Source organism: Danio aesculapii, chromosome 22, assembly GCF_903798145.1.
Source record: "Danio aesculapii chromosome 22, fDanAes4.1, whole genome shotgun sequence".
Lineage (NCBI taxonomy): Eukaryota > Metazoa > Chordata > Actinopteri > Cypriniformes > Danionidae > Danio > Danio aesculapii.
In genome coordinates this window covers 8,829,339-8,841,801 of record NC_079456.1, presented here as the reverse complement: position 1 = coordinate 8,841,801, position 12,463 = coordinate 8,829,339, and the positions used below count along the sequence as shown (strand labels likewise).

At 39.2% G+C, this 12,463-nt stretch overlaps 1 protein-coding gene across 1 annotated transcript in view; it reads right to left on the bottom strand.

Annotated features, from left to right (window-relative positions):
- The window catches only part of LOC130216623 (SLAM family member 9-like), a 57,933-nt gene that overhangs the window by 30,439 nt on the left and 15,031 nt on the right, over nucleotides 1-12,463 (bottom strand). The window contains exon 3 of the mRNA XM_056448514.1: nucleotides 8,744-9,031. Coding sequence (XP_056304489.1) covers nucleotides 8,744-9,031 — 288 coding nt within the window. The remainder of the gene's footprint in view (nucleotides 1-8,743; nucleotides 9,032-12,463) is intronic.

Genomic DNA, 12,463 nt, shown 5'->3' with positions numbered 1-12,463 from the left:
TTAAATGTGCACAGACATTTCTGATGTAAACAAGGAAAAGGCTCGGTTCTGGTATAACCTCCGTGTTTTAGCCTGTAATGTTTAAACATTTGTGCTCTTTTTTCACAGCTAAAAGGACAATACTTGCACTTCCAAATCATTATTTAATCTGTCTTTAGACTTAACTCTATCAATTTCTCTTTATTTTCCCTGCAAATGAGCAAACATTAACAACATTTACCTTACGAAACCTAACAGACTGAAAAAGTCTGAACACTGACATCACATTTATTATTTTGCTTGTTTACGGCGAATTAGCTTTAATATAGGGCATTTTTAGTCACATACACATCTTAAGATACACATATTCGCTTACGTTGTCTTAAAGGAACTTACCAGATAATAGGCCTTGGTAAACCGCGTAAAACAGCTGCACGTGTTCCCGCGATCTTCTTGGAAAAAAACGCCGCTTGCAGCCGGCCGGGTGAAAGCCTAAAGGCAGTGAAACAGGTTAAAATCGTGTTTTACTGCACGCAATCAGCAACTATCTAGCGTTAACGCTAACCGTTAACCGTCAGTTTAAACATACACCTGCTCCTCTGTGCTCCTCTATAAATGGCGCGTAAAGACGCTGATCTAGGATCAGTTTATTGTATGGAGCGCGTCTGTCAGTTAGCGCTTATACATGCATTCACTGGTTCAGAGGTAGCATATGAAAGGCGACGATCGACGCACAGTAATGTAAAGAAAGTGGGATAGAATGGTAAAATACGGGAGAATTTCGGCAAAAACGGGAGGGTGTACATGAGTGAAGTGAACAGGAAGTGTTTGTGGAGAAACAGTTTTGCGAGGGAACGCAAAACTTTGCGAGAGAACGCAAAAACTTAGAAATATATATTTTCCTCCCACCCATTTTTTCCTTTCACCCATTTTTTTTTCACCCAACCAATTTTTTTCTCCTCCACTACGTCCTTTCCAGGGTTCCGTAATACCCCTCCCCTCACAGCTAAATAAACATTATACAGATAAGATAGCCAGTGTCTAAAAATGTCCGTCGAAATGGCGAAATTTTAAATGAGGTTTTTACAACTCTCGGAGTTAAACTCACCTTCCAGTTCTTTGCCAGCAGTGCCTGAATCCACACAACCACAACCAAAGGCAGAAACCGTCGACTCAGTGCGTGGCTGAAATCAATTTTACATACACACTGATACCTTAAGCAACTGCTCATTACTCTGTTAATAAGACAGTTGTCACAACTGGGAAAAAGAGGTGTGGTCTGTTCAATAACTTTTCAATTTAAGTTTATTGTACTTCAAATTATTTGCGCATTGGACTATGCCAACAAATTAGTAGAATATACTTAAAATTATAAAGTGATATCATCAAACTTTTTTGTTTTAGTGTATTATGCTTAAATATTTAAGTAGAAACTAAATCCGGGCTAACAGTGTAGGGATCCACAGGTGTTTTTAACCACCCGTTCCTATTTGAAATTGATTTGCCGCTATGTTCATTCTGAATTATATAATGAAATTGAACAAATTATTTGCATTGTAATATTTAACAGCAATGATCAGGCAACAGTTAAGCAGGGTGGATGAACAAAAGTGAGATTGTTAAGTGGTAAGTCTAAGCTAAGCTAAGTTAGCTAGCTATTCAATGGGGTTTATGCACAGCTAGTGCTTTTCCATTTCATAAGGTTCCTTTTACAGCATTGATGATGTAATGTAATTAACTGTGTTTATATATAATACTGTACATAAATACTAATATTTGTTTGCTTTATTTTTCATTTACATTTACATTTAGTCATTTAGCAGACGCTTTTATCCAAAGCGACTCACAAATGAGGACAAGGAAGCAATTTACACAACTATAAGAGCAACAGTGAACAAGTGCTATAGACAAGTTTTAGGTGTGTAAAGTCTAAGAAGCAAAGCATTAAAAATTTTTTTTTGTATTTTATTTATTTATTTATTTATTTTTTGAGAGAGAGAGTACAGTCAGTGGTATAGCCAGAGAGGCAGTTACAGATTAGGAAGGAAAGTGGAGACTAAATAGTTGAGTTTTTAGTCGTTTCTTGAAGACAGCAAGTGACTCTGCTGTTCTGATGTAGTTAGGGAGTTCATTCCACCAACTGGGCAGATTGAATGCGAGAGTTCGGGAAAGGGATTTCTTCCCTCTTAGGTATGAAACCACAAGGCGACGTTCATTCACAGAACGCAAGTTTCTGGAGGGCACATAAATCTGCAGAACTGAGAGCAGATAAGAAGGAGCAAAGCCAGAGGTCGCTTTGTAAGCAAACATCAGAGCTTTGAATTTGATGCGAGCAGCAACTGGCAGCCAGTGCAAACGGGTGAGTAGCGGAGTGACATGTGCTCTTTTGGGTTCATCAAAGACCACTCGTGCTGCTGCATTTTGGAGCAGCTGAAGAGGTTTGATAGAATTAGCTGGAAGCCCGGCTAGCAGAGAGTTGCAATAATCCAGTTTGGAGAGAACAAGAGCTTGAACAATGAGTTGAGCTGTATGTTCAGATAGGAAGGGTCGGACCTTTCTGATGTTATAGAGTGCGAATCTGCAAGATCGAGTAGTTCTAGAAGTGTGGTCAGAGAAGTTTAGTTGGTCATCAATCGTTACTCCAAGGCTTTTTACCATTTTGGATGCAGTGATGGTTGCCCCATCCATCTGGATTGAGAAGTTATGGTGAAGAGTCGGGTTGGCAGAAACTTCAAGCATTTCCGTTTTCGCAAGGTTAAGCTGAAGATGATGATCTTTCATCCAGTGTGAAATGTCTGACAGGCAGGCTGAGATGCGAGCTGGAACCGAGGGATCATCGGGGTGAAAAGAGAGGTATAGCTGGGTATCATCAGCATAGCAGTGGTAGGAAAATCCATGTTTCTGGATGACTGGTCCTAAAGATGCCGTGTAGATAGAGAAGAGAAGTGAACCAAGAACAGAGCCCTGAGGTACCCCAGTGTTTAGATGCTGTAGGTTGGACACCTCTCCCCTCCAAGACACCCTGAATGACCTGTCAGAGAGGTAAGATCTGAACCATTGAATAACAGTGCCTGCAACGCCCAGTGACTCATTTTTCAGATCAATGAAGAAAACGTTCAAAGTATTTTCCCACTAAAGAGGAGCGGTTTATTAAGGCAGATTTTGATAAAGAGAATGGGTGCCATACATAAGGTATTTTTTAAATAATGTTATTTGTGTATTATTATTATTATTATTATTAGGCAATTTTACTAATTTCTACACTTTTTTTGCATCAAACCTCACATTAAATCAGGGATGAAACAAGAGATGTCGTACTCTGTTGCTGGTCTATCTGTATGAAGAAGAGGAAGAGCTCATCCAGGAGTGCAATGTAAGTGTCTCAAACCATTTCAGATATTTATGGTCTTCAGAAAACTGCATTTTATATTATTGCAAGCTTACAAAAAAATAACACAAGCACTACATTGTTGAATGCACTATTCATTAAACATGGTTTGTTTTTATAAATTTCAGTACACTAGTATACATTTAAACACCCTGTCCATTATAAGTCAAAATACTTGTGTACTTGTGTTATAGTGTAAGTCAGCAATGTCTACTCAAACACTTTGGAGAATTACTGTTCACAGAGATACAAAGAAATGGTTTATTTCCTTAATAGCTTTCCTTAATGTGTTTTAGTAAACCTTAAACATTTGAAATGTACAACTGCATAGTTTCAATATAATAAACGTAATGTTTATTTTACAGTGTGGGAATGCACAGAGAATTGCTGTCTGTCAGAGGGATGACCAACCATGAGGACTTCTGCATTGTCTTGGAGGATGAGTAAGTCATGGCTAGCTTGGAAAATCTAGAATTGCTGAACTGGATTTATACAAATATTCCCCAAATTAAAATCACTTAAAAACCCATTAAAATCACTTTAAATCACTTACAATGTAAGTTTCTGACACAAATTCACTGCTACAACCTTTTGGGGAAATTTCATTGCATTGACTGATTGAATGTGTTGCTAATATTTTGAGATACAGCTTTTATACTGGTTTTATATGTTATGCAATACACTAATTCTGTCGAATTTTGTCTAAAATGTGACTATTCCTACAAAGGAAAGTTGACAGGTCAGTTTTTTCCATGACATGGATAAAGGAATTTATATCAGAGATTAGCATTGCTGTAAATTTTATATAAATTTGTTTAACATATTGTACCATTTTGTTATCAGTGTAACATGTAATAAAATGATATTTGGCCAAAATGTATTGTGTATGTATTTCATTTTACATTATATATTTTACACTTTATGAAGGAGTAATTTTCATTAATACATTTGAGTAAATGGGGATTTATTTGCATATATTATAAAAGCATATTCCACTAATAATATTAAAATAATCATCTATCACTCAAAAAAAAAAAACTAGTCATTTTCACATGATTCTTTCAAGTGTTTTTGTTAAAAACAAAATATGATTAAATGGGGGTGGATTTGCTTAAATTATAAAAGCACATTCCGCTAATAATATTAAAATCTTCATCTATTACTCAAAAATTGTAGTAATTTTCACATGATTCATTCAAGTGGTTTTTGCTAAAAAAAAATCAAGCCTTGAAATTTACTTTAAAATAATACGTGCAATAGTGTTACCACAATTTTTTTTTGTAAATAGAACATAAGATTTTTTTTACAGGAGATGGTCCGGGCTGTGTTGATGTGGTGTTGATGGCTGTGTAGGGAGATGGTCCGGGCTGTGTTGATGTGGTGTTGATGGCTGTGTAGGGAGATGGTCCGGGCTGTGTTGATGTGGTGTTGATGGCTGTGTAGGGAGATGGTCCGGGCTGTGTTGATGTGGTGTTGATGGCTGTGTAGGGAGATGGTCCGGGCTGTGTTGATGTGGTGTTGATGGCTGTGTAGGGAGATGGTCCGGGCTGTGTTGATGTGGTGTTGATGGCTGTGTAGGGAGATGGTCCGGGCTGTGTTGATGTGGTGTTGATGGCTGTGTAGGGAGATGGTCCGGGCTGTGTTGATGTGGTGTTGATGGCTGTGTAGGGAGATGGTCCGGGCTGTGTTGATGTGGTGTTGATGGCTGTGTAGGAAGATGGTTCGGGCTGTGTTGATGTGGTGTTGATGGCTGTGTAGGGAGATGGTCCGGGCTGTGTTGATGTGGTGTTGATGGCTGTGTAGGGAGATGGTCCGGGCTGTGTTGATGTGGTGTTGATGGCTGTGTAGGGAGATGGTCCGGGCTGTGTTGATGTAGTGTTGATGGCTGTGTAGGGAGATGGTCCGGGCTGTGTTGATGTGGTGTTGATGGCTGTGTAGGGAGATGGTCCGGGCTGTGTTGATGTGGTGTTGATGGCTGTGTAGGAAGATGGTCCGGGCTGTGTTGATGTGGTGTTGATGGCTGTGTAGGGAGATGGTCCGGGCTGTGTTGATGTGGTGTTGATGGCTGTGTAGGGAGATGGTCCGGGCTGTGTTGATGTGGTGTTGATGGCTGTGTAGGAAGATGGTCCGGGCAGGTGTGAGGTGTCTGGTCAAAGGTGTCAAACTTACGATAGAACATATTCAGCTCGTTTTCAAGATGTTTATTGCTGTCGATGCTGAGGGACGGTGTCTTGTAGTTAGTAAAGATTAGAGTTACTAAAAGTAGTTAGATTGCATATAAGGCTGTTTACCCAAAAGAAATAAACTCATAAAAGTTTGGAACAAGTAAAGGGTGAGTAAATGTTGACAAAATTGTCATATGTGGGTCACTATAAGATGCATTTTTGCAGATCAGATCACAATTGGACAACACTAAATACATGAGGAAATATAATCCTGTCCACTTTCTATGGAGTCAGAAGAGTCTTAATAAAAATCCACGCCAAAAAAAAAAAATTATTCAAATTCATATGCATGAAACCAAATTCATGTTACATTCCACATTCACAGTCATGATGATCTGGTCAATTTTAACAATTCAAAACATTTTAAATTCATGAACATACATTTTTATTTTGCACACTTTTTATTTCACGTTTTCAGACACTTCCAGATGTAGTTGGAAATACATTCAGTCATATTGCATTAACACTGCAAATGCTCACAAGGTCAAATGTGTTAGATATTAGAAAACACCTAAAAACACATTAAAAACAACCACACTGATATAGTAATTCCTTTTTAAGTAGGTTGTGATCTAGTCACTGGCAGCCCTTAAAATGATTCACAGGTTTGATCAAAAGTTTGATCAACGTCTCACAGCGACTCCTACATACTCCACATCAGGCTCCTCTTGAACACCCTAAAACAAAACAAACACACGTGCATAGAGATTAATTAAAGCATATAATGTGTAATCTGTCAATCTGCATTCAAACAAACTTCAGATAGCAAGCACATTTGAGTCGGTTCTGGCTAAAATGCGACACGGTTGGCTCAGTCTCAGCATCCGTGAGATGATAATGGGCCAGAATTGTGCCAACGCTACAAAACCCTTCTAGCTGGCTGACATTTTTCTCTTTGTGCTGGTCTCAACTCAAAGCTGTTTTATGCGTAGCGGGTCTGCTCTTGGTGTAGTTGTGTGTATGTACCTTCGGTCCAAATTCGTACCGTTACAGACGACCACCGTCAGAATGAAGGATCCCATACCACAAAAAATAAATAAAGAACGTTTGACAGTTGAATTGTGATCAGGCGTTTGATTAAGCACATTGCCCGCTAATGTAGTGCTTATGTTTCTGTAAATAATAATGTTGATTAAATAAAATGCAGTGTATCTGATGCTGTATTTGATGAAACCTAGTTCAATTCATCATATCATTCATATAGGTTTAACAAAGACTCATTTATGGGGTCCTGTGTAAATAGAAATGTTTCCACAACTGAGAAAAAAATTCACGAAGAGCCCAGGTGTAAACAGCCCCATAGTGCCACATAAAAACCTTATTATTCAGGGAACCTTTTTATAAAACATTATTTCAACAGGGAGTGGGCCAGATCTCAGCATGATCTAAATGTATGTGTCAGTTTCCAGTGTGTGTGTCAGTTTTTGGCTAAGGACCCAGGTGTAAAGTATGCTAAAACTTAGGCCAAGTTATGGCCCAGAGGTGAGCCAGAGAGATTTTTGCTGATAATGATTTTTGATCTCACCGATTTCTGTGCTTTTCTTCTGTGGAATGTGGGATCAGCATATGTGATCCCTTCTGCACGAGTCTCAACTGTTGAAACAATAATGACATCTTTATGTTTACTTAATTATAGAGGGGATTTTCACATTTCTGCAATGCTAATAACATGAACATGAGCAGTGTCAGCATTTGGTAACACTTGCCTTTTTTGGCTGTTTTCTTTTGCTTCATGCAGATACAAAAGATCACGAGCAGAGCTAGAATCAAGCATCCAGCAGCAGCAGAGAGCAGCACTTGTAGTAGGCCTGTATGCGAAAATATACATGGACTATATATATATATATATATATATATATATATATATATATATATATATATATATATATATATATATATATATATAAAAATACACACACATACACACTTTTCCCGGCCACTTTATTAGGTACACCTTACTAGCAACGTGTTGGACCCCCTTTTGCCTTCAGAACTGCCCTTATCCTAGGCATAGATTCAACAAGGTACTAAAAATATTCTTCAGAGATTTTAGTCCATATTGACATGATAGCATCACGCAGTTGCTGCAGATTTGCCGGCTGCACATTCATGATGTGAATCTCCTGTTCCACCACATCTCAAAGGAGTTCTATTGGATTGAGCTCTGGTGACTTTGGAGGCCATTTGAGTACAGTGAACTCATTGTCATGTTCAAGAAACAAGTCTGAGATGATTCATGCTTTATGACATGGTGCGTTATCCTGCTCGAAGTAGCCATCAGAAGATGGGTACACTGTGGTCATAAAGGAATAGACAGTCAGCAACAATACTCAGGTAGGCATTGACAGGATGCTTAATTGGTACTAAATGGACCCAAAGTGTGCCAAAATATCCCCCACACATTACACCACCACCACCAGCCTGAACCGTTGATACAAGGCAGGATGGATCCATGCTTTCATGTTGTTGACGCCAAATTCTGACACTACCATCCGAATGTCGCTGCAAAAATGGCGAGTCATCAGACCAGTCACCATTTTTCCAATCTTCTATTGGTCAATTTTGGTGAGCCTGTGCAAATTGTAGCCTCAGTTTCCTGTTCTCAACTGACAGGAGTGGCTTCTGGTGTGGTCTTCTGCTGCTGTAGCCCATCCGCCTCAAGGTTGAATGTGTTGTGTGTTCAGAGATGCTCTTCTGCAGACCTCGGTTGTAGAGAGTGGTTATTCGAGTTACTGTTGCCTTTCGATCAGCTGAAATCAGTCTGGCCATTCTCCTCTGAGCTCTGGCATCAACAAGGCATTTGCACCCACAGAAGTTCCGCTCACTGAATATTTTCTCTTTCTCTGACTATTCTCTGTAAAAGATGGTTGTGCGTGAAACCCCAGTAGATCAGCAGTTTCTGAAATACTTAGACCAGCCCGTCTGGCACCAACAACCATGCCATGTTCAAAGTAACTTAAATCCCGTCTTCCTCATTCTGATGCTCGGTTTGATCGGTCAGATCTTCTTGACCATGTCTACATGACTAAATGCATTGAGTTGCTGCCATGTGATTGGCTGATTAGAAATTTGCGTTAACGAGCAGTTGGACAGGTGTACTTAATAAAGTGACGTGGTGAGTGTATATTTATATTTAAAATCAGAGATGTACCTAAACATGGCTGACAGAGTGTGTTGATGTCCAGATGTGTGGTCTGGTTGCTGATGGGGTTGTTGACCACACAGCTGTAGGTGCTGTTATTCTGATATTCCACCTCCAGAGGTAGAGAGTTGCTGCTGCTGAGATCAGACACACTGATGCTGGACAATAAACTGTTTCCTTTGTACCAGGAGAGACTCACAGACCTCACATTCACCGCTGAACACACCACTGAACAATACTGCACTGATGAAGAACATTGAGAAGAGCTGAAGAGGATGTCAGGAACAGGTAGACGAGCTGAGAGATATTAGAGAAAAACAACTACTTTAATTATGACTCTTAAAATGTCGAAGACTGAGGCTTTTTTACAATAGAAATTCACAATGTTTCCAGCCATCTATTTCTATGCTCATTTTTGATATGCGCATAAAAATGATTGATGGAAATACCAAGATGTGCATACATTTTGAAAATGCACAAAAACAATGTAGATGCATAATTGAGTAAGAAGAGATGCTCAGAGGAACACTTTTATCAAACAAATTCCAGTATACGCATCAAGTCGTGATTTTTTGATAAGAGATCATGATAAGTTATAAAAATGTGTGTGAATGGACAAACCAGCAGGCTGAGCACATCTGAAGTGTTCTGAGCACATTGTAAAACATCTGAAATGTTGTTTTGGTCATTCTAAAACGCCTTTAACCATTTACTAGTACTAGTGTGGTTATTAATTACCTCCGGAATAGTCAAGAGCGTCTGTGCTCACGTCTTTTTTAATGTATTAAATAAAGAAAAGATTGACACAGCTTCTCCTACCGCAGCAAATTCTTTCTTACTTTTGATATTTGGCGCCAGTTAATCAGGAAGTAAGGATTTTGTTCTCTTTGACTCGCTGGATGGAAATGTTGCTTTATTCCAGTGGTTTCCAAAGTGGGGTTTGGGACCCCTAGGGGGTCGCTTGGTGAGGGTCACTTGGTGATTTCCAAAAGTCAAATAAATGTTATTAAACTATTAGAATTACCATATTTTAACCATAACCAACAGAAGATACATTTTTTTAGTTTTTAATAGTAAAAATCAACAACATGCAAATGAAAAGCCATCAGCCTTTCAGTTATTTTTTTTCATAGTCTGGTGTGTTCATGTTAGCTTAACAACACAGGAATAGCGGCAGCTGCAGCAGATTGATTTCAAAGCACCAGGTTAAACTTTTTCTCCAAAATTAAACCAAGAATAGACTTGTGCTGAAAACATTGTGTCCACCAGTCTCTTTAGGTCCGGTTAATATTAAACAAATTAATAAATGACTATAAAAATTCTATGGTTGTTAGACCACGAGTCACTGGCATTGTAATTTTAGGGGTTGCAGGCTGAAAGGTTTGGGAACCCCTGCTTTATTCACACGTCTTTTATGCGATATTCCAGTTTTGCACATACGTTTAATTTGTGTTTTTGGATGGAAACACAGCTAATGATGGGTGTTAAAGAAGTACATGTAAGTTATTACTGTACTTAAGTAGCTTTTCACCTGTCTGTACTTTACTTAAGTATTTCCATTTGGGAAGACTTTTACTTTAACTTCATCATTCAAAGTCAGCAATTTTACTTTTTACTCAACTTTTGTGAAGTCAGTTATTCATTTTTTTATTTATGAACGGATAAAAACGTAATTGGTCAAGCATGTGGCACACCACCAGTCAGGGTACAGAACAAAATTACAGTTTGGTCCTTTGCAATTTATAGAAAAGTACACCGTAATTCAATATACTTATTCGGTACTTTGCTTGTTGCATAACTGGTTGTTACCCCTTTATTACCCAAGCATTACAGTTTGTTCTCTTATACCTAACACATACATTTTTATACTTATACTATACTTCACTGTACTTACCCGGTACTTTGTGGGTTGTAATCTAAAGTGTTACTTACCCTCTTCTAAGCCTCGTCTCGACACATCTGTCCTATCTAGATTTATTTGTAAGTTGTCTTTTATTTCCAAATTGTTGGAGAGAGTTGTATATTCACTCTTGTATTATTTTATTAGTATGATTAATGTTTTTGATACATTTTAGTCAAGGTTTAGACCACTGCATAGTAGCTACAGAGACTGCATTGTTGAAGGTTAGCAATAACCTTTAGCAAGTTCTTGACACTGGTACATATGCAGTGCTTGTTTTGCTGGATTTAGGTGCAGCATTTGATACAATTGATTATGTTACTCTGTTATATCAGTTGGAAAAGGTGGTGGGCCTACAGGGTGTTGCCCCACAAAGGTTGGCATTTGATTTCAGTTATAGAACAGTGATCACTAGAAAAATGTTCTTCGTCATATTCTCCATTGTTATGTGGTGTGCCTTAAGTGTCCATTTAGGTTTCATTACTCTTTTCACTCTATATGCTTCCTCTGGGTGCCAATTTTAAGAAATATAAAATGTGCTACTATTGGTTATTTCAGTTTTATCTACCAGTTTTGTCTTGCAACTAAATACAAATAAAAGCTAATTTTTGATTTTAGACAACGTTCTGGTATAGTGTATTTTTAATCCACGTATGGGGAATTTCGTTCAAAAAGCCAATCGTCTGAAAGAGTATGTAAATGGGCCAATGAAATGCCAAATGAATTGGCAGCGTCAGCTTGCGCACCGAATGCTTGTTGCAATCAATTTAGCATAAAAGCACAGCGAAAGCAAGATGAGGCATCCTTTTTAAGCTGAATGGACTGATACCTACAGCTAAGGAACAATCATTATGGTGATGCAATATAGCATTTCCGTTTCCCTCCTCAGGGAACGAGGGTTACTTTAGTAACCAGAGCGTTCTCCTTCTGATGGGAAACTTCAATGCTATAGTGGAATTTTAATCCACGTATTGGGAAATGTCTGGAAAATGCAATAATGACTGCACCTTACCTTCGCCTCCGATGAGAGGATAGCCAGGCTTTATGTGAGCGCACCTGCATCATAGAGAGGCATAGAGATCCCTGGCCCTTACTTATCCTACTTCAAAAAAGATTTACAGATTTAGACATATTTTATTAATTGCTAGGAATTTAAATATGACAGTTCGTTGGGAAAGCGCGCAGTCCCGAATGGGAGGACGCTGCTGAGGCCACCTGCTACCCAAATGGGGAGAGAAGATGGCAGAATATATGGACTAGCCCTGAAAAGGGGGAGTACGCATATAATAAGATGGTTAGCGGAGAGAGAAGACACGGGTCCGCCTGTGAGGGGGTACTGCACCTTGGCTGAATAAGCATATGTGATTGCCTAGTGGGGATCACGCATAGCGGGCACCTATACCCAAAACTTTACTGACAGAGTGAATAGGTGCACGTATCTCCATATTAGGGAGAATGGCACAGCAAGCGTGTTTCAACACCTTAACCGAGTTGTTTCCTCAATCACCAATGGTTACCTAATACCCTTGAGGAAACTGGCTCCACTCGCAGATTGTAAAACCTTGCAAATGTATTAGGTGTCACCTCCTCCGGAGGCAGTGCTTGCAGGCTCACTACCTGATCTTTAAACAGTGTGGTAGGAACCTTGGGCACATATCCCAGGCAGGGTCTCAGGACAACATGAGAGTAAGCCGGCCCAAAGTCCAGGCATGAGTCACTGACTGAAAATGTCTCCAGATCCCCGACCCTCTTAATCGATGCCAACGCGACAACCTGAGCTGTCTTCAGGGACAGAAGTCTTAAAGATACTGAGTCGAGTGGTACGAAGG